Source organism: Aulonocara sp. 'chitande type north' Nkhata Bay, linkage group LG5, assembly GCF_057382095.1.
Source record: "Aulonocara sp. 'chitande type north' Nkhata Bay isolate Kocher_YH1m ecotype deep benthic linkage group LG5, A_spYH_male_GT1.1, whole genome shotgun sequence".
Lineage (NCBI taxonomy): Eukaryota > Metazoa > Chordata > Actinopteri > Cichliformes > Cichlidae > Aulonocara > Aulonocara sp. 'chitande type north' Nkhata Bay.
Genome location: NC_141348.1, coordinates 6,217,078 through 6,244,459, shown reverse-complemented (window position 1 = coordinate 6,244,459; position 27,382 = coordinate 6,217,078). Strand labels below are relative to the sequence as shown.

At 40.2% G+C, this 27,382-nt stretch overlaps 1 protein-coding gene and 1 long non-coding RNA gene across 8 annotated transcripts in view; one reads left to right on the top strand and one right to left on the bottom strand.

Annotated features, from left to right (window-relative positions):
- The window catches only part of LOC147329784 (calcium-dependent secretion activator 1-like), a 352,004-nt gene that overhangs the window by 289,356 nt on the left and 35,266 nt on the right, over positions 1-27,382 (top strand). For all 6 annotated transcript variants that reach the window (XR_015129022.1, XM_086291119.1, XM_086291117.1 and 3 more), the window contains 2 exons: positions 2,756-2,788; positions 23,008-23,115. Coding sequence is in view for 5 of the 6 variants with exons in the window: in XM_086291119.1 (XP_086147245.1) it covers positions 2,756-2,788; positions 23,008-23,115 (141 nt within the window). In the remaining variant the exon portion in view is untranslated. The remainder of the gene's footprint in view (positions 1-2,755; positions 2,789-23,007; positions 23,116-27,382) is intronic.
- Positions 5,741-8,765, bottom strand: LOC147329785 (uncharacterized). Of its 2 annotated transcripts, XR_015129021.1 has the most exons (5): positions 8,339-8,765; positions 7,771-7,839; positions 6,060-6,130; positions 5,904-5,941; positions 5,741-5,821 (listed from the first exon to the last, which is right to left on the bottom strand). It is a non-coding gene; the product is annotated as an uncharacterized LOC147329785 (long non-coding RNA). The 2 variants fall into 2 exon arrangements; XR_015129020.1 differs by lacking the exon at positions 8,339-8,765 and having other exon boundaries at positions 7,771-8,116.

The window sequence follows — 27,382 nt, the reverse complement described above, 5'->3', positions numbered from 1 at the left end:
TCATTCCTGTTCATGAAATGCTGTTAAATTGTTGCTAAATAGTTTAATACAATTCATAGCAACTTTACCTGTGGCTCCAGTCATTCTTCTCCACGCAACTCACTTTATCCCTCCTACGAATCTAGCTATTGGCCCATTCTCTCCATCTTACTTTAATTTCCCCTACCCTATCCTGTACTTGGCTACACTCAGTTAACACACTCAGAGACATAGCTTAATAAAGATGCATCAGAATAAGAATACTTCACTAATAATTTACTTGGTCTGTAAATGGCAGTGTGTAAATCATAGTGTGACGCTTTTCTACTGTAACTGAACTTTTGAATGTAATGAACAATTTTAACAGACATCTTCATTTCCTCAGTGAAAGCGCACCTATGTAGGAAATTTGTTATTAATTCTAAAGCTACCTTTTGTTCTGGTAAATTAAGGGGTTTAAATTTGATTTAATGAAAAAGCATCCATTTATCTCACTATACTGATACTCTATGTATGTATGTATCTCCTCATACACAAGTGGACCATTTTCATAAACACTGCATTGGCACTGAGTGTGCGTATACAAATATTTTATAAAACTCCCCACATTGTATGCATTTGTAAATTACAATGGTGTGCAACTATATAAATTCTCATAGCATCATATTATAATCATCTGTTTTGATATGTGTATTTCTATGCTCACTAGTTCATTGAAATTGTTATAGTTTTTATGTTAATCATTTATGCTAACTGTAATATCATTACCGTATTTTCACGACCATAAGACGCACTGTACTAAAAGGCGCAGTCTCAGTTATGTGTGCCATTACTGTATTTAACACACACATAAGGCGCACTGGACCATAGGGCGCATACAAGTACCGTATGCGTATTTAAAAATAAAGCGGGAGCAAACCTGAGTTCGGTACCTTACTCCCATTTCTATTACCGGTAATCGTCATCATCAACAACACACAAGCATACAAGTGTGCATATTTAAAAATAAAGCAGGAGCAAAACAAAGTTTGGTACTCACATTTTTATCATCAAACCCATCGAAGTCCTCATCCTCTGTGTCTGAATTGAACAGCTGCGCTAAATCTCCATCAAACATGCCAAGTTCACTTTCTTCACCGTCAGAGTCACTTTCCGTGCCGTGCGGCTCCTCGGAAATGATGCCGGCTTTTGCGAAAGCTCGAACAACAGTGCCAGCAGACATGTTAGCCCAAGCATCTACAATCCATTGGCAAATTGTGGCGTAACTCGCCCGGCGCTGCCTTCCACTCTTGGTGAAACTGTGGTCTCCATCGGTCATCCATCGCTCCCAGGCCGCTCGCAGCCTTACTTTGAACGGGCGGTTCACACCGATGTCCAGCGGCTGGAGTTCCTTTGTCAGGCCTCCCGGAATGACAGCAAGCTCACAGTTCATTTGTTTCACTAGTTTTTTCACATCGGCTGTGAGATGGGCACGCATGGAGTCACAGATTAAGAGCGATGGTGATGCGTGGAAAAAAACCACCTGGTCTCCTTACATACACCTCCCTCAGCCACTCTTTCATCATTTCCTCATCCATCCAGCCCTTTTCATTTGCCTTAATGATGATTCCTGCTGGAAACTTCTCTTTAGGCAAAGTCTTTCGCTTAAAAATCACCATAGGCGGCAGTTTCTGTCCATTAGCATGGCAGCCAAGCACAACAGTAAAAGACGACTTTTCATACCTCGTTGTGCGTATCGCTACCGTGCTGGTCCCCTTCTTCTCCACAGTGTGACTCACCGGGATGTCAAAAGTGAGCGGGACCTCGTCCATGTTTGTGATGTGGCTGGGCTGGATGTTTTTGTCGCCGATGTGTTTGCTGCAGTAGGAGCGGAAGATGGCCAGCTTTTCCTTATAATCCGCTGGAAGTTGCTGCGCTACCGTAGTCCCGGTCTGGATGGAAAAATGGCACCGTTTCATAAAACGAAAGCACCAAGACGGAACTCCTTGGAAATGTTCAATGTTCATCTCTTCAGCTAGTGAAACTGCTTTTAGCCGAATGGTGACCGTCGAAACGCTTCTCCCGCTCGTTCTTTGCTCGATGATCCACCGCTTGAGTCTTTCCTCCAACTCGGGCCACCTCGCCTTATGTCCGCGGAAACTCAGCTGCGTTTTCTTGACCTGCCGGAGCTTGTTTTCTAGCTTCCTCCATTTGCGAACCATCGATTCGTTAATCTTAAATTCTCTCGCCGCTGCTCGATTTCCATGTTCCTCCGCATAGCTGATGGCCTTCAGTTTAAACTGTGCTTCATAAGCGTGTCTCTTTGCCATTTTCAGGGTTGTTAAAACAACAATGTTCCACATAATGCACATACCTGTCCTTTTATACAGGTATGTGCGATTGTCCGGTATATACGATCAACGCCCACACTTCACCCTTTAGCGTTCTCATGGTGTTCTCTACTACGTCCTCCTTACAACACACAGGGCGCACTGCGCTATAGGGCGCGCCGCACTTTTTGAAGAAAATCTAAGACTTTTAAGTGCGCCTTATGGTCGTGAAACTACGGTAGATTTTTTGGTGAGCTTCTCTGGCACTAGCGCCCCTAAATTTCCACAACACTACAAAAGCTAAACTGTTAAATTATGAATGCAATAACAATGAGTGCATTTGTGCAGCTAATATCACCACAAATCAGTGTTTCTAGTTCAGAAGGTGAGAAGATATAAGATGCTATGTCTCACCTGGACAACTTTTGTTCAGCTGCTGTACTCAGTGTTTTTCTATCTTTGTCAAGGTAAAAGCTGCTTCGAAGTATGTGGACGTGCCTGTAAGTATTCATTTTACATCTCCGCTGTTGTAATGTATGTGTGTACAGTATGGGTCATTGTGCCTTTATCGAGTTTTGATTTGCTCATCAGATATATTTTGGAGCACTAAGAAGTACTAAATCTAAATTCTGAAAGTTTTGGTGACTGTTTGGCCTCAAAATGTCATCATTAATCCCAGTCCCTGTTGTGTTTGCATGACTCACATGCATGTGAGTGCTGTTAAGACTCCTTTGTATTGTATCACTCAACATATAATTCCATCCCTGATTCCTGATTCCATTTCATGAAAAGAATTTGAAAATCCACTTCATATGGGAGTTACATGATGACATGTGTAAATATTTTGATATTTTAAAAATGACATAGAAAACCTAATAGTTCATATTCGATAAATAATATGACGTGACATTCAGAGATAATTTGTTTACTGGTCACATCTCCCCCGAAGCCTCAGCTTACACACGATGAGTCATCACCCTCTCACAAAGTTCTCACAAAGAAAATTTCTGCCTTTGACTTTAAAATGACATTTGCTGTTTTATATGATGTATACAGTGAGTGTCGGGATTTCCATTTGCTGAAATTCCATCCATCTGTCTATTCATCCATCCAACCATTCCAGTTAGGGTTGCCAACTCCCTGAAGAAAAAAAAAGGGACGCCTAATTGGCCAGGGCTGGGCGACCCAATTGTCTTCACCCTTCCCAGTGTGGGAAGTGTAGCTCTTGTATTTGTGTGTGTAATTATTTTTTTAACCATTTGACAAAGTGCATACCCTTTTCAGCTCAATACTTTTGTTTCTAAATACGGAACGATTCTGTTTTTCAAGGGACGGTTGGCAACCCTAATTCCACTGCTGATTGGAGGTGTTGAAGGGATCCAGTGTAGAGCGAGTGTGTGTGTGTGTGGTTCTGCACACTGTAAAACCTGACAAGTTAAGTTAACTCAAATGATTTGGGGAAACCGATTGCACCAATTGATTCAAGTTTTATAACTTAAACAGTTTGGGGTTATTTAAGTACTTTATTAGAGTCCCAAGAACCCAAAGCAAATATGATAATGTAACTCAAATGCATTATGTTTATTTACTCATTGTATTTAGTATGTTTCAACTTAAACCATTAAATTTCTTGTACTAAGATGCTGTATTTATTCAAACTTATTTAAAGTGTTACATGCTCATATTCAAATTAAGTTAAATTAACTTAAATAGTTGCATTTAAACAACTTAATCCAATTGGGGAAACCGATTGCACCAAATGGTTCAAGTACTATTAACACAAAACCAAGCTATTGTTCTTTCCATTCAGTTTTTAATAACTTTAACTGCAGAGAAAATACAGAATGAATACAACCATACTTTCAGTCATAACCTATGACTGCTAAAGCCATTATCAAATAACAAATAATTAGGCATTTTAAAACTTGCACTTTTAGGGAATTTTGAATGTTTTTTGTAGCATTTTGAAAATCGATTAAATGTACAAAACACAAATTTAGTCATGTAGACCTGATACATAGGTGTACATCATAAAAAAACAATAGTCTAGAGGCAATTAGAGCCATAACAATCACAATTTTAAGTAACATTTAGTATAATAATGAAATCACATGCACTACAGCAATGCAACTATAGAAAACAGCTGAACTAAGGATGTCACTAACAAAAAGTATTCTCAAAGGTATTTGTGGCTTCGCAACAGTTTTGCCCAGACCTCGAGTGAACTGGCACTCATCACACAATTAAAAAATAAAGCATGAAAGTATACTGTACATATTGACTAATTATCAGTTATCTCGCAAAAGATTTCCATGTAACTAAAATATGTTTTTAGAAATAAGCTTAAGATTACACACTATGTGAAGATTTTTTTCAATCACAAACAAAACGTCAAATATGGATTTTCTCCTTATTCTTAGCTTTCTCCACATTGCCTTTTAGAAAGCTAATTACCCAGAACAAATAAAACTATTGAAGCCATTCACAGATAACTGAAAAAGCACGAATATAGTGACCAGTGAAAAACAAACATCATCTGCACAAGCTCATTTTTTAGTGTCTGCAATTTTGGTTTTAGTTGCTTTCTCTCATCGTCTAGCTTCAGCAACACTACTTGAATGAACTCAAAAAAGCCAGTATACTTCATAGGATAGCTCAGATGCAGAGCATAGATTAGCCCAAACAAAGACACCAGGGCATCAGTCCATGAGTGATGAGTCATAACAAACCGATCTTCAAGTTCTATGAACACTTGGCGTGGTGAGAAAGGAACTCCTCCAGGCACCTCCTCTTCATCGACATCAGCAACCAGAGCAATTCTATGGCTTCATAGAACTCAATTTCACCCTAAGATATAATACAGAGTGCACAATTATTCATCTGTAATATCTCTGTTAAAAGCATAAATACAAATGTTCAGGCACCTTTCTTCAGTTTTTCAAATTCTATATATCATAACATGTTTTAAGTTGACAGTGAAGGTTCATTTTTCATTCATCCAGGTAGTCAAATCAAGGATGAAAGAAGTTTATAAGTCATTCAACTTCACGTCTTCAACTTTCAACCCAAGTCCAGATGACTTATAAACTCCTTTCAACCTTTTCTAAATTCAAATGTGCAAATTATTGTAATACCAAAGTACCTTGCATGTTTTGAAAATCTCTGAGGTACATTGGTAGGCCGGCCAGAACTGCTGTTCTAGTTGCATAGATGTCGTTTGTGTCCTTATATATATATATATATATATATATATATATATATATATATATATATATATATATATATATATATACACATATATAAATAAATAAACAAACACATAACAATGGCAACTGCCAAGCAAGCAGAATAATAATTAGTATCTTTTAAATACCTGTTTTCCATATGCCGACAAAAGCTGCTCCATCCTTTCACCGACCCGTCCAGTTTTCCTCTTTTTGTAAAGAGGAAAACTGAGGAGCATAATCATCCAGCGCAGCATAAAACACATGTGGCAGATTCTGATTGGTGATCCGATGAAATTCAAAGTAGAGCTGAAGAGAATTCCAAAAATATTATAAGCAAAACACAGCATACTATATGAGCAGCAAGTGTTATATACATAGTTGTACTTACCTGTGTCTCATGAAAGAGTGCTGGCCATGGTCCCTCACCTGGCAAAATTTGAGGTTATTGGATGAGGGCGATTAACTTTGTCAGAATGTTGGTATGGAAAGTGCAGAATTGCTCTGTTTAAGTCTTCTAAGTTAAAATATCTCTTAGAAATCAAACCTTTAAACAATGTGCCAACTCCACTGAAATGACACCTTCAAACAGGTCGTGTAGGAAGTCAGGTGGGAAGCCTGTGACAGGATGAAAGAAAGAGAGATGGTCAGAAGGAACACAGGTGTTTTTAACACCATAGTTTTCCTTAATGTCATCATTCTGAAGCTCTTGCACAATAATTATCATGAGCATCTTTTGTTCTCATTACATAATTCCCTGTAACAGCATTTTCTGTTTGCATTTCTGTTTGGGTGGCATGACAAAACCTACAGAAATATGTAGACCTGAAACTCTCATTGAAACCAGCAAGTCCATGGGCAGAAGGTTGTCTGCCACAACAGAGTAGACAGTGCCTTTAAGACATTCACCAAGAGTCTCAATGTAGGCACCTACTTCTTCAAGAGTTTTCAGATCATTTAAGAGTGGTGACAGCATTTCCTTACACCCAAACTGGCGTACATCATTGGAATTGCACAGCAGAGCAAGCTGGGTGCAGTGTAGAGCAGAACAAGATTTAACTGGAAAGTTTTCCAGTGTCCAATAAACTGCAAAGACTTTATGTATTTTCTTTGAGGTACCAAGTGGGTTTGTGATCAAAATCATCCACATAAAGTATCATTGACAATTTCTGTCCCTCTTGTGACAGTAGAACATTTTCCTGGTAGTAGGATCCATCACAAAATGACATGAAATGTCCAGGAATCTGTGTGGGTGCTTGTTTAATTTCTTCAAGCACATCGTTTTTTTTCAACAACAATTGCAAAGATGTGAGAATAGGCACATACATATAAGTGTGCTTTGACGATTCAATTAAATACTCCACAGGTTTGACATATGGAAAATTTTCTTCATAATATGATTTCCTCCTCTTTGCTGTAGATAGTGGTCCTTCAGATGTGACACGTTTATGTAAAACATTACTATCAGAAACTGCCTGACAAATCTCATCCACCAGTTTGTCCGTATATGTACAGTTGTGCTTTTTCAGTATATCTACAACTGATTTTCTAACCAAAGGTTGTGATAACAAAAACAACTGATCAATATGCTCAATAATCTCCTGTGTTGCTCTCTGGGACACATGGAGAAGGGTCTGCATTTTCAAGAAAAATCCAGCCAGATTGTATTGCAACTGCTCTTCTAAACCCTCAATTCCACTGATTTCACTGGTGGATGCCACTTGATTGTCATCTGATGACTCTATTGAATCAAGCTGCATGTCATCTTTTTGTTCTACATTTATAACACTTTGCACAATGCCTTCATCATAACTTGTTGAATTTTGGTGGTCTCTGCATTTGTGGGCATTGAAGGTTGAGTAGACATTGGTTTTAAAATTGCAGTTCTTGAAAGGACATGGAACAGTTTCTTTTCGTTTTAAATGCCCCCTCAGATGGATAAACATTTGGCTTTCAATAAATGGCTGCTTAAAATTACACATAGAGCAACAAAATCCATAATTATTCAAATCTGGATAAGAACCGTCTTTTCTTTGCGTGGGAGTGTGCATTGTTGACATGTGTATCTTTAATGAATTAAATGTATTAAATGTACACATGCATGTGTTGTAGAGACAGGGTAAGGGTGAAATTGTGGAGTACTGACCATGGTTGAGCCGATAATGCTTCAACAACATGACTTTTATGGCAGTAGAAAAACTAGACAAACTACACAACTTGCAATTCCACATTTTGATACCAAATCGTTTTAAAATCACCTTTACTGGTTGTCTTTAGTGCAGTGCTGGATGATCTCTCGGCATGCTACTGCTCCTTCAATCGTCAGACTGTAATAACACAAAAGCCATGAGGACAGAAAGCTAGCAGAACAGTTTTTACTTTTACTTCACTTAAAAACAGTCAATCTGAATAACACAAGCTTGGAAAACAGTAAGATTTATTCTTGCACTACAGTTCATTTTCAATTCAGGTTGGTCAACTACTCTATACGTTATAAAATAATAAAGCAATTTTACACAAGTGAAGTACACAATAGGCTAACCCTTGGAAAGTACAGAGTCAGAAACGTTTAGGTTTGGTGCAGTGCAGCTTTGAAAAGGTAAATTATTTCGGACTAAAATGCCACTAACCATCATATTCAAAATTTGTGAAGGCGAACTTGTCCGTTAAACTCTTAAAATTAACACTAAATAAATTTTCTACTATTTTCACTGTGTCAAAAGTAGGCTACATTTGAACTTGATAAAGGTCAGAGTCAGAAAAGCGTAAACACTGATTTTACCAAAGGTTTTGTGGCATGCAGTTTGCAAAAATCAGACTACTTACCAACTATTGATTGAAACAAGCAACCAACCGTTAATTTTTTAAATTGTGAAGGCAGACTCCATACAGCGCTAGGCGGGAATTGTGTGCTGGCAAGCTAAGTTACGAGCTACTACAACAAAGTAGTCTGATAAATTACAACGAAGTACAACTAAAACAAAGCAGTCTGATAAATGTACGTTTTGTATGCTAGAAGTAAGCATTAACAAAAAAACATAAAAATAACTTTATCTTGTACTTTCCACTCTCTTGACGAGGATCCTGTCTCATGGCCGACAAGTCCAGGCAAAACACTGGGGGCGGGGCTGTGGATGATGACTAATACAAATGAATTAGCACAACTTAAACAGTTTAAAGCAACAGTACTTAAAACGTTACAAAAACATAATGTGTACTTATTACAATAAAGTTATTATATCATATGTATACTTTTGGGTCTACCTAACACACTTCATGAAAGTTATTTTAACTATTTTTCAGAACTGAGTAAGAACAACTTACTTCTTTTAGTAAGATGCACTGTTGGGTTTTACAGTGCAGCATACTTAAATGGTGTATTCTGTCATTCAATGGTGATTAAATCAAATCTGACTTAAATCGCTGTTATATTAATTTTTTATAATGCTATATATAGGGATGGGTACCGGTATCCGGTGCCATGATTTTCTGATATAAACGGTAGTAACCAGACCAAAAAGCAGCGCACATTTCGGTGCTTTATTTTGGTGCTTTTTTTTTTTCCTAAGATATCATACACTTTGGATTCTAGCCAATCATTTTACCTTTGCAAGCATAGTAGGCGGGCCCAGGTACGTACGTTCTTTTAGAGCAGAGCTACAGATTAAAAAATCCCAAGGTGAAGCGGTCAAAGTCTGGCTGTACTTCACAGCAAAAGATGCAAACTCAGCAGCCTGCAACAAGTGCTTTAAGGTGATACTGTGATACTGTGCAAAGGAAGTAGCACATCGAATCTGATGAAACACCTGGCGACGTATAGCATTTTGTTAAAAGCCGAGAAATGCACCGTATTTGATAGCTTGCTGCGAGACCTCACACCGAGCACATCTACTGCGGGTGGGTTGCCTGTTATCGGACCCGGAGTTAACAACATCCCCCAAGAACCCAAAGAGGAGAGTCCCGGCCCCTAGCCCTGCCAGTGTAGCAGAAATGATGAGGATGCAGCAGCAGCCGTTCTTCTCTGCGTGAGTAGCTTAATGTTGTTCGTGTGTAATTTACGTTGAGTAGGCTAACCAAGTTATTACATTAATGCATGTAAGGTGAACTAGCAAACATCATCATAGCTACATGCGGCTGTCCTCTTGTTTGATGGCAGATACTCCCTTCACCCTGGCCAAAAAGGCTAAAATGACAAAAGAAAAAGTGGAAAACAGCTAAAAATGAGAGGTTTTTGGACAAAGTTTGTGTTCTTCAGTCTTTAAGCACCGGTTCGAGCACCATTCAAGCACTGCAACCGTTTCAAAAGTACCGGTTTGGTACTGGTATTGGATAAAACCTAAACGATACCCATCCCTGGCTATATATATATATATATATATATATATATATATATAATGCTTTATATTTGATATTGTCTTAACCATAGCAATATCATAACATATTGTGCTAGATCTTACTTATGAAAATAATGTCTGCTATTTTTGATGAATTTAAATGGAGCATTTTGCTTCCCTGGTGATGTGAGAATGTTTGTTTGTGTGTTCTTGTTCATCTACAAATATTTGACCATACTTTCACATCTACCATCATGATCCAGATGGTCCTGGGTGTTGTATTTCCACATTGAATGTCCCCACGTTTCCTTCCCCAAATGTCCATTCATATGTATGTGGCCAGACACTGACAGCCATCCGTGCCTCATGCATCCATCTCTGTGCCGCATACATTGTGAGTCCTTGTTGTACAACACATGCCCATTCTGCTGTCAGGTTGGCGGCGGTGGTGTTTGCATGTGTCTGTGTTGCGCGTCAGTTCTAGATAAGCTGCCAACACTTTGGCCCTTGAAAAATGCCAAATATCAAATTAATGCCTTGTCAGTAAATCTGAAGAGCCACTGTGTACGCTGGCAAGGGTCACAGTTTCTGGACCAGCATGCTAATTGTGTTCTCATCGTACAACATTTGAGTTATGCTGGTTAAAAATGGCAAAAAAAAAAGACTCATTCACACATTGTAGGCATTACTGCAGATGTGTTATCCACATTTAGTGAGAGATGGCAATGAGTTGTTTGGATGACTTTTTGGAGTCCTGATGAATGAAATTCAAGCACAAAAGGTTAAAAGAGTGTTATTTTGTGAAATATGAAAATGGGAAAATATGTTGTTCTTAGAAAGACAGCTAAGGTGCCAACAACTGCAATGTTCAAATTCAAATTCAAATTCAAATTTTTATTTGTCACGTACACAGTCATACACAGTACGATATGTAGTGAAATGCTTGGACAACTGCTCGTGACCTAAAGAAAACAAAAAAGGAAAAGGCTATGAATAAGATAGGAAATAAATATGAAAAATTAAAAAGGGTAAATTTAACTAGGAAGGAATAAAATATAAATTAAGGTTAAAAATGAAATAACTGTACAACACAAATTAGAATGAAGGGTAAATTTAACTGGGAAGAATAAGATAAAGATAAATATATAAATTAAAGTTGAAAATAAAATAACTGTACAACAAAATACACAATATAGAACTATATAAGAATGTATGAAGAAATCTAAATATAAATAAATATATACACAATAACAGCAGCTGTACAAGTATTAACCGGAAATGAAGAATATAGTGACCAGTGTTGTGCAAAACCAAAGTCCAGAAAGTCCAGTGTGTGTGTAAGAACTGTATGTGTGGATCAGTACTGTGTATAAGTAAGTAAGTAAGTAAGTAAGTAAATTTTTATTTATATAGCACATTTCTAGATAAAAGATCACAAAGTGCTTCACAAGGTATAAAACAAAAACAGACAAAAGTTAACAAAATGCAATTCTAAAAAGATGTGTTTTTAGTTGTTTTTTTGATATTTCAGATATCAGAGTGGCGGGCCTCCTAACAGGCTGTTGTCCAAGTGACAGTTCCCCATTCACGTTGCACATGCCCAGACTGCAGAGACTAGTTTCAGTCAATCTCAACTCCGTCACAAGAGCTTGGTGTGCAACCCTGTAATGACCGAATGCTCCTCCTTTCCAAAATAACCCTCAACGATTTGTGAACCATCTCGGCTCGAATGTAGTAGAGCTGGCTTCCACTTGATTATGAGACAATTTATCATGTTAGATCTCATCATCAATAAATACGGTTTCTTATCTGATTTTAATGGTTCTGCAACTGCTGACAGCTGAGACAGTAAATCAACATACTGTGATCATCACTAAGCCAATATGTTTATGGTGGCAGTGTGAAAATGCTGCTGCTAAGCAGGTATGACAACTAATATACTACTGCTAATACTACTGTGCTTAAGCACATCAGCAGACTGATCAGCAGACTGCAAAAAATCACAACCCACACAGACAGTGAGACTGGTGGGTTGAACTGAATTTCCCGGAGGAACCTAGTGGAGTAGCTTAATATTTACTAAAATACACTGATGAAAACTTTGCTCTGCTGTGGGCACTAGAGAATATTTGGTAGCACTTTCTATCAGAGCTCATCAATAATGTGATAGTCGGATATTATGGTGAAAACAAGAAGGGAATGATAGGGAGATAAGTTATTACCACTTATTTACCAAAGTTATATCAAAGTAAGAACAATTTCTTTCATCAACAATAGTTATACCTGCATTTAGGTTAAGCTAAGTAATATTACACTTAGATTTGTGAAACAGGGTAACAGGGTCCTAAAACTCCCAGCTGCCAAATCCAGGCTCAACACTTGAAATCAATTCCAAATCTAGCATCTATTTACAAAACCTTTGCAGCTGAGACAAATGTCACGTGGCTTTTGCTTGTGTTGAAAGCTATCCCAGCACCTGGATGTTGTGCATGTGAGCCCCTCACTTTAAAAACTTTGGCCCTTTCATTGTGAATAGTGTGACGTCCCATACCATAATGTAAAAAGCAAGGTAGCTCCTGGTTCTGGTATGCTAGTGTTACAGCTTGAATGTTATATATTGAAACCAATGTGATCCTCTGGCCAGCTTTATTGGCTTTTGCAATATTGCCAGGCCAATTGGCCATTGCCAATGCATCGATTGTGGTGACCACTTGGGAAATAAAGAGGTTAACACTTTAGTATACAATAGTAAGGTCTCAGTTAATAGTTCATTCATCATTTATAAATGATGAAGTTACAATTTCTTAATAGTATTATTGCACCAAACACGTTTTTTAGAAGCAAAGGTTAATGGTTTGTGGTATAGGAAATAGGTATCAGAACAATAGTAGGCAAGTATTCAGATGAACATTGATACACATAAAGATTACAAAATGAACTACTTTTGTGTGTTCATAAAGGTTTTTATAAATGCTTATTTCATATTGTACTTCATGTTAAATTCAGTCAGTTACTAATAGCTGACTAACTATTTTGTTTAACCACATTTAAAATGAGAGACAAGCTATACCTCACAAAGCTTCAACAAATCAAACTGAAAGGTCAGCAGGACCAAACAATCCTCAGCTATCTAACAGAAAAAGGAAACAAAGCACAACATGATATAGAACAGATTCACAACAAGATGCACACCCTTAAGGTTAACAAAATACTGAGGACCAGTGTGAGTTTGTAGGATGGGAGAGACACACTGAGCATCCGGAGTCACAGCGTACTTTAAGTGGAATATGAAGCACCTTCATTCAAAATAAAACATCAATATTGTTATCACAAATCATCAGTGAATATGCTTAAAAATCAAGCATGAACACCATAGAGTATTCCTCATATTAATAGTATTAGTATTCCTCTCTGTTAATAAAGCAGTGCATGGTAATGTCTCTGAAATGTTTAAGAGTTTGGAAATTCTTTACTTTGTTCCTCAAGTTCAGTTTTCCTTTTGTTTGTAGTCAGCTAGCTTTAGTTAGACAAGTGTAGCACTGTAGCAAACTTTTCCGTCACTGCCCATTTCAAGGCTAAAAACTCTGCCCATAAAAACTTATGGGCAGAATAACAAGATTCACTCCTAGACAACCCACCGCTTCCATAAACTATTACCCTGGTCTGGCCATTTTGCTCTTAATAGAGTGCGGCACCAAGCCCTGTAGTGCTGGTGTCAGTATGGAGCGTATATAGCAGTTTAAGGTCAGCAAAACCCAATGCAGGTGCAGTACTGAACTTTTCAATGACGGTTTTGAAAGCAAGATCACAAGAGGGAGTCCATCGCTCACCGAAAGGTGTCTTGGGGTCATGGTACTGGACAGACTTAGCTTTAGGCTTTGTGCTTTTGCGCAAAGGAGGGTAGCCTGATGTTATGTTAGTGAGGGGCTTAAAAATGCTCGAATAGTTCTTAATGAACCGCCTGTAGTACTCTGAAAAGCCTAAGAATGAGCGGAGCTGTTTAACATCACGGGGCACAGGCCAGGTGATGAGATGATGAGATGAAATGGCCTTTATTTGTCAGTTGCAGGTCTTTTGCCCACAAACGAGATGACAGACCTTGCCGACCGTACATACAATACACAAACATCACATTGGGGAGACAGGTCAGGCCAGGTAGCGAGGAAAAAAAACATTGAAATGTGTAACATAAAAGGATAATACAGGAATGCACAGATATCAACACACCATAGCACAATAAACACAGACAGCAACATGGGAAAGAGTCCCAGTGTGTACATCTGATCTGGGACCGCTGCAATCTTTCAACTGCGCCTCCAACTGACCCGATGTCCAGATCAGAGAGGCGGTAAGCCTTGGAGGTGGCATTGGTGTCACGGTTCTGGGTCCGTTGGACCCAGTATTTTGAGTTTATTATATTTCGGTTTAATTCTGCTTCATGGATTGTTTTCTTATTCTCATAGTGATGATGATGATTATTTCTTGTTTCTGTTTATTCGTGCTTAAGGATTTGTTCTCAGTTATATCTCACGTTTAGTTTAGTTCAGGTTCCATGTGTCATTCTCTGTCTGTCTCTCAATGTAAAGTCTGCATGCTTGTTTAGTAATTCATGTTTCCTGTTTTATTGTGAAAGTCTTTGTCTTATGTTAGTGTGTGCAGCTCTGTTCCCCCCGTCTCGTTAACCCTGATCTCTCCCAGCTGTGTCTCCCTCCTGTTGCCCATTCGCTGATTACCACCCTGTGTATATTAGCCCTGTGTTTTCCTGTGCTCAGTGTCGCGTCGTACCCTCAGATTATGCCTGTGTGTTTCGGTTTTCCATATTCCATGGTCACTTCATGGTCACTGTTTCTTTGGTTTCTGTATTCATGTCACTTGACGTTTGGTTTTCATGTCAACAATAAAAGCTGAGGTTCTGATTTATAATTCTGTGTTCGAGTCCTGCGCTTGGATCCTCCTCTCCGCCTGCCCGCACACAGAGCCCTGACAGAACGACGCGACCATAAGATGGATCCAGCGGACTCACCTTTTGCCTCAGAGGGAAAGTACCTCGCACAGCTGTGGGATTATTGCTGGCGCATAATTCACGCTGTGGATAACTACAAGAGGCTTCTAGAGGTAGTGTTTCTAGACAACTTCTTGTCATCCCCTACCTTCGCCATAACCTTTCTGGACATTAACGGATTAAAAACGATAGTAACAGCTCTGAGAGCCAGTTTTTGTTTTGAACTGTTTGGCATGGGCGGCCCAGGGAAGGAGGATTCAGCTGCTCTCCTGGAGGCCCTCGCCACTTGGTGCTCTCGACGTCAGCAGTATGTTTTGCCAAGGTTCATTGCCAAGTCGTTCGATCCACCGTTAAAGAAGAAATGCAGCCCTCACCATCATCATCCAACCACACTTCCATTCTCTCCTGTGGTACGGACTGGAGCAGTTGTCATTTTCACACCACAGCAGGAGCAGCCACAGCAGAATTTCTCCAAGCCACCTTCAGCTCAGTTAGCTGATCAGCAGCCACCTTTAGCTCAGTGTCCAGTGTTTGCTGCTCAGCAGCCGCCTGTAGCTCAGTGTCCAGTGTTTCCTGCTCAGCAGCCGCATGTAGCTCAGTGTCCAGTGTCCCCTGCTCAGCATCCACCTGTAGCCCTGTCACCTACTCCACCGCTTTCATCTCAAATTCAGTCACCCGTAGTTCAGTCTTCACCCCGGCTACCCATAGCTCAGGCTCTACCACAATCAGACCTTCTCCAAACATTGTTACAGTCCATAGCCCAGTCAGTAGCGCAGTTAGTGGAGGAATCCTTAGCTTTGTCATCTGCTAAGTCAGTCACTCATCTTCACCCTCAGTCAGGGGTCCCTATTGCCTCTGGTCCTGCTTCTGCTCCAGCTGGAGGGCCTGAGGAGCCAGTCCAGCCTAAGGTTTCGTCTGCTGGGGGTTCGTGAGAACCCAGCCAGCCTCATGTTTCGTCAGCTGGGGGTTTGGGAGAACCCAGCCAGCCTCGAGTTTCGTCTGCTGGGGGGTTTGGGAGAACCCAGCCAGCCTCGAGTTTCGTCTGCTGGGGGTTCGGGAGAACCCAGCAAGCCTCAAGTTTCGTCTGCTGGGGGCCCGAGCCGCCCGTCCAGCCTCCTGCCACGTCTGCTGGAGGGCCCGAGCCGCCCGTCCAGCTTCCAGTCACGTCTGCTGGAGGGCCCGAGCCGCCCATCCAGCTTCCACTCACGTCTGCTGGAGGGCCCGAGCCGCCCGTCCAGCTTCCAGTCACGTCTGCTGGAGGGTCCGAGGAGCCTGCCCAGCACATCCTCACATCTGCTGACGGTCCGGGGAAGTCTGTTCAGCCGTCATCTGCTGAATCATCCCCCCCGACTTCTACATCATCACCATTCGCATCACCGCCTGCTAGGGCTGCTCGATTATGGCAAAAATGATAATCACGATTATTTTCACTGAAATTGAGATCACGATTATTTGACGATATTTATTTAACCCTTTAAGACCTACTATAGAACCAAGTCCGCCAGAGCTTATATAATTTTTTTACATGTTGTAGTGCCATTTGTGGGAGCATTTCAAGTTGCTATACAACTGTTATAGCCCATATTTTAATAATATGTATGCATTAAGTCCATAGTAACTACATAAATTGCAAAAAAGTGCAATAAACTACAAAAAAATTGAAAATCGTTTTTGTTTTTTTACATATATTTCTACTTGGAGAAATTTAAGAGGTTTATCCCTCAAAACTTTAAATACAAAAAAGTTGCAAAAAATAGTTTACAACAACAGGAAATTTATTTTGAGTGTCTTCATAGTTTTATTTTGGAGATACACCAATTTTTATATACTGCAGGAAAAACAAAAAAACAATCCTATGATGCAAATTTGCAAAGAAAACAGCAGGTGCATCAAAATAAACTATTTCCAGCAGTGCAATTCGAGTTCTAAGCATCCCAGAAACTATTCAGAAAAGTCAAACATGACCAGTATAGGTTTTTAAGGCCTACAAATAAAAAACTACATTTCCGCGAAAATGACGTCACTTCCGGTTTCGGCCAGGAAATGGCGGTCATGCGATAGTTCGCGCTGACTTCTGTTTCACTGTGGGAAGTATTATAAACAGCTGATCGGATCGGCAAAGCGTGTTTCTGGAATATTATGTTTTTGTTCCTGCAAGCGCTTTTTATACAATTTTTGCAAAGCTTTATGTGGAAGGAAACCGTGACTGAGGACAAGCTGATGGCATAAGATGTAAGTACAACTCCTCCAGTTTCATATGCAAAACAAATTATTGCGCTAGCTTACGCGGTTCAGGTTCTACAGGGATTTAAAAATAGTTACACAAAATGGAGTGTGCAGCTCTGACCGTCTTTAAAGGGTTAACAATAACAACGTATTGAATAATGACTTTAAAAAATAATATAAAATAGTGTGCAACACCACTGAAGTTTTTTTACCTCTCTTTTCAACCAACAGCAGTCACTCTCCTCTTCAAATAACTTCTGCTTAGCTTTCTGAGCTTCCCTCGGGTCCTCTTAATCAGCGGTCTCCACCCTTTTTTGCGCCACGGACCGGTTTATGCCCGACAATATTTTCACGGACTGGCCTTTAAGGTGTCGCGGATAAATGAGGGAGGGGCTAATAATCGGCTCAGTCATTTTTAATGATCGTTGAAAGCCCAGATCGTAATCGTGATTAAAATTCGATTAATTGAGCAGCCCTACCGCCTGCAGCGTCGCTGCCGTCAGGTTCCGCGGCCGTCCCGCTGCCGTCAGGTTCCGCAGCCGTCCCGCTGTCTTCATCCACGCCTGGTCCAGCCTCCGTGACTTCATCCACGCCTGGTCCAGCCTCCGTGTCTTCATCCACGCCTGGTCCAGCCTCCGTGTCTTCATCCACGCCTGGTCCTGCCTCCGTGTCTTCATCCACGCCTGGTCCTGCCTCGCCTGGTCCTGCGGTTGCCACGCCACCGTCAGAGCCAGCTCGACCCGTTCCGCCTCGCCTCTGCCGGCCGTTTTCCGGGCCTCTAAGGTGGCGTCATGGCCTTCGGGGACCGCCTCCGGAAAGGGTTTGTCGCCGCCGCCATCGCGGCCGACCTCCGGACCTGCTCAGTGGCCGCCACTGCCTTCCAAGTGGTCGGCCTCCAGAACTGTTTGCCCGTCGCGGCCGGCATCGCGGCCGACCTCCAGACCTGCTCAGTGGCCGCCACTGCCTTCCAAGTGGTCGGCCTCCAGAATTGTTTGCCCGTCGCCGCCGTTGCCGTGTGCACGCTCTGCCCCTGGAGCTGTTTGCCCGTCACCGCCGTTGCCGTGTGCACGCTCGGCCCCCTGATCTGTCTTGGCTCTTGTGTTGTCGGCCTCCGGGTCGACCCCCAGACTTTACTGTGGCCTCATGACTAGTCTTGTTTTGTGTTGTCCTGTTTTTGGTTTAATCCGGACTCTTGTGCTCCTTGTTTTTTTTGTTTTGGACCCTCCTTCCTGGACCCCCTCTGCCCGCCCTGGTCTGGTGCTCGGGTTTGTTGTGCTTTTTTGTTTAGGGCTGTCGGGAGCCAACCCTTAGAACATGAGAACGCCATGTTTCATAGTCAGCTTCACTGTAAGTTCTGGGCATCTTGCCAGATAAAGCTCTGAGTCTTAATATAGAGTGAGCATGTGATGCCTTTTCAACACTCTTGACAACATGCTCGACTACTATTTTCTGAACCTCTGGTGGGCCGAGGTCAGTTGGACTCAATATTTGAGGTGTCAAGTTTGGTCTTATGGGGCGTTGGAATGTGCCCTGAATGAGTTCAGGAGGGTGAGCCAGTTCAGTTAAAACTGAAGGTGAGATTCCAAGTTGTGTGGATCCTACCACAGGGCAAGTCTGATCAGCAGTGTCATTTTCAGGGTTTATTTCAGCTGTCTCAGCAGCTTTAATGGTCTTCCCTATTGTGGACATGGCCTCCCGCAACACTTCCTCGAAATCCTTCCCAGTTAACTTGGCTAAACCTTTCAGGTTGCTAATATAAGCTTCAGTAACACTGCCCCCTACGGTCTTGGTATAGACGTCAGTTAAGGCTCGAATGCGGTAACTGACATTTGGATTCTCAGTGGACTGTAAGAGGTAAGGCAGCTTAGGTGCTAATATTTCAACAGCTGCACTGGACTCAAACTCTACAATCTGACTTTTGTGGAATGCAGAAGAGTCATCATCGACAGCGAGTACTCTACGAATAGTACCATGTTGCTCTAGAAACTCAAATACCTCTTTGTCTATCTCTCTATCTGCAACACCGCTAAAAATTATGGCATTTGGTACTTTAATGGCATACTTGTTGTCAAAATCCATTTTCACAGTATGCGAGTTGTCTGATCAAAGGGCAAAAAGGATTCCAATGTTGTCACACAACACTCTAGGCTCCTGGCTGGCTCGCCACTTTTTATTCTATGTAAATGGCCTGTATTTATATAGCGCTTTACTAGTCCCTAAGGATCCCAAAGCGCTTTACATATCCAGTCATCCACCCATTCACACACACATTCACACACTGGTGATGGCAAGCTACATTGTAGCCACAGCCACCCTGGGGTGCACTGACAGAGGCGAGGCTGCTGGACACTGGCGCCACCGGGCCCTCTGACCACCACCAGTAGGCAACGGGTGAAGTGTCTTGCCCAAGGACACAACGACCAAGACTGTCCAAGCCGGAGCTCGAACCGGCAACCTTCCGATTACAAGGCGAACTCCCAACTCTTGAGCCACGATCGCCCCTATGTAGCACTGGTGGTGCAATACTAGTGGGCATGTAAGACCTGTTAGTGCTACTTCTAGCCTTTTTTGCATGTAGTACAGGCAGTATAGTTACCTTTAACCGCAGTATGAGGACAGAGGGGAAATATGGGCCAGATCGGAGAGGTTCTAGATTCGTAGGAGCCAAGGGTGTCTGACAACAGAGGACTTCTACACAGTAGGTGTAAAAAAACAAACAAAATTGCATTTATTAACAGTTATCAACGTTTAGCAGGTTGTGCACATTTAACAAAAGTAGAGTGCACTTCGTGGAAACAAAATTGAATAAAATAAACCCCATGTCGCAGGTTGCCATTGGGGATCCACACGCAGGACTCCTGATTTGCAAGTTAACAATAAAAGTTTATTTACAGTTTCTTCACCGAGTGTATTTACAGGCTGGGGTAGTGGTATATACTGTACAAGACGTGAGGGGGCAGGGCTCCAGGGATCCGGGGAAAAGGGGAATCACACACACGCTCCACTCCGACCTCTCTCTCTACTAGTGACCAGTTGCTCCTTCCACACACCGCTCGAGGAAACACAGGGATGGGTCCGGGAAATCTAGGTACAAAGATACACACGTTAATATCTAGCACGCAGGCACGAGAAACCTGACAAGAGTTTAACAACGATCCACCGCTGAACAACAGACCTCTTACCTCTTAAGAACCAGCTGGTCTTGATGAGGTCCAGGTGTTTCCAATGCAGGGAGGCGTGGGCCGAGAGCGTGAACCCACCATGAGTTCCACCCCAGCAAAACAGGAGAGAGAGAGAGAAACAAAGAGAGAGAAAGAGAGACCGAGAGATAGGAGCATAATGATCAGCCCCTTGCTGATCCCCCAGGCCGTGACACCCCACAAATAGTCGACCCAAGGATATATTGTCTTTTGTGTCCTTTTTTAAAAGTCAGTTGCAGTCTCTCAATGTTCAGTAGTCACTCAGTGTGTTTGTAACCAGTCGGGTTACAATCTACCAGTTCATCCGGCTCTTTGGGCTGGGCTCGCCATCCAGTACTGGAAAAGGGATCCTCGATTCTTCTCAGGTCCTCAAAACCAATCCAATCGAAGTAAGCAAAGAAAAAAAACCTGACCATGTAAAGCAACAAATGCTACACGGGGCTTCACAGTGCTCACGTTGGCTCACGGCCTTCGGAACACACTATCACTCTCATTATTTTCAGCGAAGAAGGACTTTTACTTTCCAGTTAGCTTCTTCACCGCACGGGTAATGGATCTTTCACCGTCTCTGTCTCTGGCGTATCTGACTGGTACACGAAGGCACACACAGGTGTCCAAGCAGCGCACACAGGTTGGGGGAAGGTCAGACCAGCCAATGAGTGGTTGCTCAGTGGATCTAACAAACACACTCTAAAGGACAAAGTCCTGCCTCTATACCATTTATCCACATATTAGTTAAACTTATGTTTACATGCTTTTTATTAGTATTTATTATATTTAATAAATATAGACATGTGCGGAATCCACAGAAACCTCAGAATCTCAGCTAAAATGTCATATAAACCATTTCTACAACTACCAAACACACCGAAAACAAGCTGTGATTAAACGAGCAGTTATGTAAATGCACAGAAGTCCGCTAAACAAACAAAACCCAACCAGAAATTCTTCAGACTTCATGTAACCGGCTAAAGATAGGCTGGTTAGCTTCCAGGGCTATCACTGACTCCACACACCAAGTTTCACCACGATCAGACCAAAATTCACTGAATGAGCTGCAAAAGAAGACCACAAAAACAAACAGCGGCGCAAATGCGCTAGGACAGAAATTGGCTTACCGTCCCGAGTTCCTCCATTATTTTCGCCGGTAGCCGGTAGCCACGTGATTACCAGTAGTTACCATGCCTACCTAGCCACATCAGAGCTGTTTTCCGTCAACAACCTCCATTTTAGACCCACCTACGTGACTGGACAGACGCCACATGCAGTAAATTTGGTAAAAACGTGGGTTTTGGCATTACAACGTCTGATTGGTTGAAGTGACGTGAACGTGACATCATTACTGTGAATCTATTGGCTCAAACGATTAAAAAGAGGTGTCAATCATGCAAATTGACCAAAAGACACCAAAGTTACAGGCCCTCGGAGTTTAAAGGGCCAGAGACCAATTAAACGCTTCATGCGCACTGCAGAAAAGGGCCATTACAATGTAAATGTGTGGTTAATTCTTCAAAAATCTATTTTTAAAAAAAGCATTTTTAGGCCTGTTAATAAAATGTATTATTAATCTGCTCTTTAATACCTAAAAAAATCAACTGGCATGGTGTCCAATTGTGTGCCAAAATTGGACATTTTTGTACGTCTGGATATTCATGTATTGACAGGGCTGTAATTTTTCACTGTTTCACTTTAGAAACATAAATCTTTGCACAGATGATGTTTATATGTTGGTTACTGAATTTCTGGAACCAAATGTGATCTGAGGCATATTTTTAAAAGGGTTATCTGCTAAAATAAAAAAAAAAATAAAAAGAATTAGGCGAGGATAAAATCTACTTACTTTTTCTGTGTTCCAGTCTCAGTAACTTTGACACAGTAATATCTGCTTCAATATTTACACCTCTGATGAAATTTCCCAAGTGTTAGCTTTATTTTGATACCAAGATTGTAAGGACAGAGTTTGTAATTGCAGAGAAATAATCAATAAAATTTGGGCATTACATTTTCGAGCAGGAAGCTCAGAAACCCCCCTGGGGCTTAAGAGGTAAAGATAATATTGTTTCTCTTTCTATCTTAAACACACCTAAACGCACTCACATTACGGTCCAACATCCATTTCGATATTCTGCTTTTAAGTGAGGTATTTTTGCATCATGCAATAAATATTTGTATTTTCTGTATCACTATGAGCTTTGTCTGTTTCCTTTCTCTGTTGTGAAGATAACTGAGACTTGAGATCCGGCTGACCTTTCACTTTCATTTGTGAATGCTTTGTAAGGCAAACCTTGTTGTGTGACCTCAATTAATTTGAGATCACACAAAGTACTAAAGCTAACAGCTAATAAAATAAGTACACACTCAACCAACTAGTTTCATATATGCATACATTTTCATCTAACTTCTTCTTTCATCAGTTGCTAAATGATACCGTGAACTATGAACAGCTGTTTAATAACTTTTTTGTAGATGACATAAAATTTCATAAAAATGCTATTATTAAACATGTATGAGCGTATTACGCCATTAATTATCCATGTTTATAAATTACATACCAGCGAGTTAACTATTCATTAATGCTTTACTAAAGCTTTTAAGTGTATAGTCATTATAAAGTGTCACCATGAGGAGTAAATCATGTACCTTCCAAAATACACTTTGTCATTTTTACTGTTTTTCTAAGCAAAGACAATTTTTATTTGATGTCTTTTTCTCCTTTTTCCGGGTTATTTACAGAAGCCAGGGATGGATGTAGCTGACAGTTATGTGACATTTGTCCGTCATTCCCAGGACATGCTGCGGGAGAAGGTCAATGAGGAGGTGTATGTAGAGCGAATATTTGATGTAAGTAAGTTACAGCATTGCCTCTTTTCTCCAAATCAAAGAGTAACACCAAAGTTTCATTTACTTCATTTGCGCTTAATGTGCAGCTGTCAGGTAAATATTTAGTTTCACATCATTGCAAGTGAAAAGAGAACAGTAAATGTTCGCAAGTATTAAGGTTTGCTTGTTTTTTTTTTAAAGGGTTTTTTTAAAATTAATGTATAGTTGGAGGTGAGTTAAACAAACCAAACACACAGCACTTTAAGCTACTGCAGTTCTTACATTCAGTGTAACAGAGATTCCAAATAACAAACGTAGGCAACGAGATTGGTTGTTTGTTATTTGTTACTGCTGGACAAGAACAAATGCTAACAACTGCAAGCAGATAACTCCAGGAGGATCCAAGGCCTGCACAAAAGTGTACAAAAAAAAGTTCGCTCTTTCTGCATGTGATATACACAATGAGTGAGTTGATATATTTACAAAAAGTGCCATGTAAAGATCATGTAACAGGCACAAAGCCTGACATGACTAAGGCCTCTTCGCAAGAAGTACACAGAGTTATTATAGAGATTTGGAGGCCAAGGATAGAACAGGAATGCTGCTGGAACCCAAAATGTCCAGATGTTGGGAGGAAAACATACAGCAGCTGATATTTCAATATGAAGCTCACAAACTCAGCAATGCGCAGAGGGACATTCAGAGACTGTAAGAAAGTGGAAAGGTCACAGTGTCTTATTAAAACAGTACACAGGTTTTTTTTTAATAAAAAGACAAAAAAAAATAAGCAAACAAGCAAAACTGGCAGTTACTAATGTTTTGTAAACTCTGAAGAGTACACAGAGCTCAGGGCTTTTGTTAACAGGTGATACAAATTCCCATAGTCAACACTCTACTCCATAGCTTAGAGTGCATTGACGTATATTTCAATTACTGCCTCACAGGAGAGGAGAGAAGCCAAATGCAAGACATTGACATTGACACCCAGGTTTGTGAATGTGATAACTCAGGGATGAGGCAATGTAGGAGTTTGAAATTGATACCTCAGTGCATCTATTAAAAATCTCGGAAGGTCTCATTGACCTCAACTGTAAGGTCAAAGGTCAATGAGATTCATGAGAGCCAAAGTTTTCTGAAAATCTTGTGAATGCGCTAATTTGAGAATGAGGGGAAGTAGATTTTTGAATTGATGCCATAGGTGTTTCTATGGCAAGCCGAGGGGTAGCACTGGCAGCGGACAGTACTAGTTTAAAAACCTCTGGTTAACTTTCATGCATTACAGTTAAATTAAAGTGCATTAAGACAAACCTTAAAAATTTACAGTAGTGTTCAAGAGTCTTGAGCCATCTAACCTCTATTTGTATTTTGATAGAAAAATGAAATATAGGTACAGTGATTTACTGAAATGTTCAAACATACGTGGAAATACAGTTTATAAAACACTGTAAAGGCAGAGTTTGTATTCTGTTTGAAAGTCGATCTTTGGTATGACCAAGTTTACTCTTCAACACCATCTGAACTCTGTCCAAGCCCACTTGTAATTTCTGTAACTACTCCTCAAGAAAGGTTCTTCATGCTTCGTGAAGGACATTTCAAAGTTGCTCTTAGATGTTGGCTGCCCTCTGTTATGTTTGTTTGTCATCAAGATGATCACACACGGCTTCAGTAATGATTTGGTCCAAGCTCTTAGGAGGTGAATCTATGACAGATAATGTTCCATTATGTGTTTTTCTATCCAGGTATGCTTTCACTGCATTGATATTTTGATTGGGGTCATTGTTATTCTGAAAAATGAAGTTGCTGCTATCCATCCATTCTCTTCCACTTATTCAATTCAAGGTTGCTGAGGAGCTCAAGCCTATCCCAACTACCATAAACAGGCCATAATATTAGACAGGTCACCAGGCTGTCCCAGGGCTAACATAGAGAAAGAGACAACTTTGTCCTGTCTCCCTCCCCTCACCCAAACTGGTCAATGAGCTTTGTAAGGTTTCTTCCTGTTAAAAGGGAGTTTTTCCTTCCCACTATCGCCAAAGTGCTTGTTCATAGAGGGTCATCTGATTGCTGGAGTAATTCTGTATTCTTTTGGGGTATTTACCTTACAATATAAAGCACCTTTATAGGGACTGTTGTTGTGATTTGGCGCTATATATATAAAATTGAATTGAATTGTTAACCCCTTCAGACTTGTTGCTGATTTCAAGTCCAGTTCTTGTGTAGTCTGGCATGCTTCAGCCTTTTCTGATGATTCTGTTCCTTAAGATTGGCTTCTGGACAGCCGTCCTTCCAATGAGACCAAATCTAATGAGAAACAGGACATGGATTAACTGATGGGTCATTTGCATCACTGTGTGAGGTCTGGATTTTTTTCTGTATTTCCCCATTGTTAATGTGCTTTAAATAGTTTTTCACAGCTGTCAATTCTTCTTTTGCTCTCAACTTATTTAACTGCTGGGATGTTTCACTCGTGTTTGAAGCTTTCTGAAAAATGTGGCTAATCACAGTTAGATTTGAAGAGCTTTTCCCCTTAATAAACTTCTTTGTTTAGTGTCACAATTTGTTTGATGATTTGAAAACTATCCCAAAAAGTTTCATAGCACTTTAGGTGTCATATTTGATTACTTTTCTTGGCAGAGTTTAATTTAATGGCCTGGCTTCCTTTCTTATTAAACATACACTTCCAGTCACTGTGACCAAATAGTTCAGTCTTTGTTCCATTAGACCACAATAGAAAAGATTTCCATCTGGGCAACTACAAATTTCTGTTGAGTTTAAATGTATTGCGATACTGCGATATCTGCTTCTAATAAAACATATATTTACACATATTCTTAAACTCTCTAAATATAGTAGTCAGGTGTTATATATATTAGTCAATAAAGAAAAAACAGGTTTTCTCAGTGTTCATAGTTTTACTGTATGAGATAACACCAGGAAAAAGGGAAAAACATTCATTTGGTGAGTAAAAGAGACATACGGCTGCTTTCCAAGTCAAAGTTTTTTATAAAACACAAAGAGAAAGAAGTAACATGTATTTACAAGAATGTACAGTGAAAAATATAATATAAAAACAAACATGCATCGCCTTCAAAAATTCGAAGATACTTCAAATAAATTGTCGTTTGAATAAAAAAAAAGGATAAAAGGTAAATGGGTGCAAATAACTTTGTTGTTTGCAAAACTGGTGCATATGATTTCAAAATTGACAATTTATATTTGCATTTAAAGTTATATATAACTTTTTCTACTCAGATTTTATGTTTTTTGTCTGATTTTAGATCAATTGCGTTAATACAGTAGTCAAAATTAAAACATAACTGTAAATTCAGACACGTGAGGTTGTGCTGAAAAGAATGAGACCAAGCAAGGCAAAGTAAACAGTTTTTAAAGGTAAACTGTGGAGGAAACATCAAAAGTAGTTAAAAAATGGCCATTATACCCTAGACCCCAGAGGGTTAAACATTTTTTTAAAGTAACGCAATAGTTACTTTTCAAGTAATTAATTACTTTTAGAATCTTGTAACTCAGTTACTAACTGAGTTACTTTTTTGAAGAAGTAACTAGTAGCTATAATTAATTACTTTTTCAAAGTAACTTGCCCAACACTGGTCATAAATTGTATAGGTACACTGCACAGTCACTCGCCTAACCTACTGATAGAATTTCATTTAAAAACAAACTTTTGGGTTTTGTCTATGTCACAAATATTTCAATCCAGTGGAATATAACTTTATTTATATAAGTGTCATATCACAATAATAATTGTTTCTAGGTGCTTTGTATTGTGAAGGAAAGACCGTGCATTAATAGAGAAAAATTTACATCCTGTTAGAAAAATTAAGGAGGACCGACGTAAAAAAAAGTTAAGTCGAGAGAGATGCTGAGATTTTTCACTTTATCCAACTTCATCAAACAAAAAGATTTTTATACTCTTGTTTGTCAGAGGTAGAAAATGTTAAAAGGAACTATTCCTGTGAACACGATTCCTCTGTGTGAAGATGACGAAGCTACCAAAAGGCTGCCGCTGTACACTGTGCCCGGCCAAAGCACCGCCCAATTATAGTTTGGAACCACAGATAATGAAGTAACAGGATGATGTTTGATACATGTGCACAGTTAAAGACTTACACACTGTCCTTTCCATCTTTCCATCAATTGTTTGACTGTCTACATTATTACAGTTCACTTGATAATTACTAATAACTTCACTTAATGACTTGTTGCAGTCCTGAATTTGAGATATGAACATATCCTGCGCCTAACCATTTGTGAAATGGCCACGGGCCAG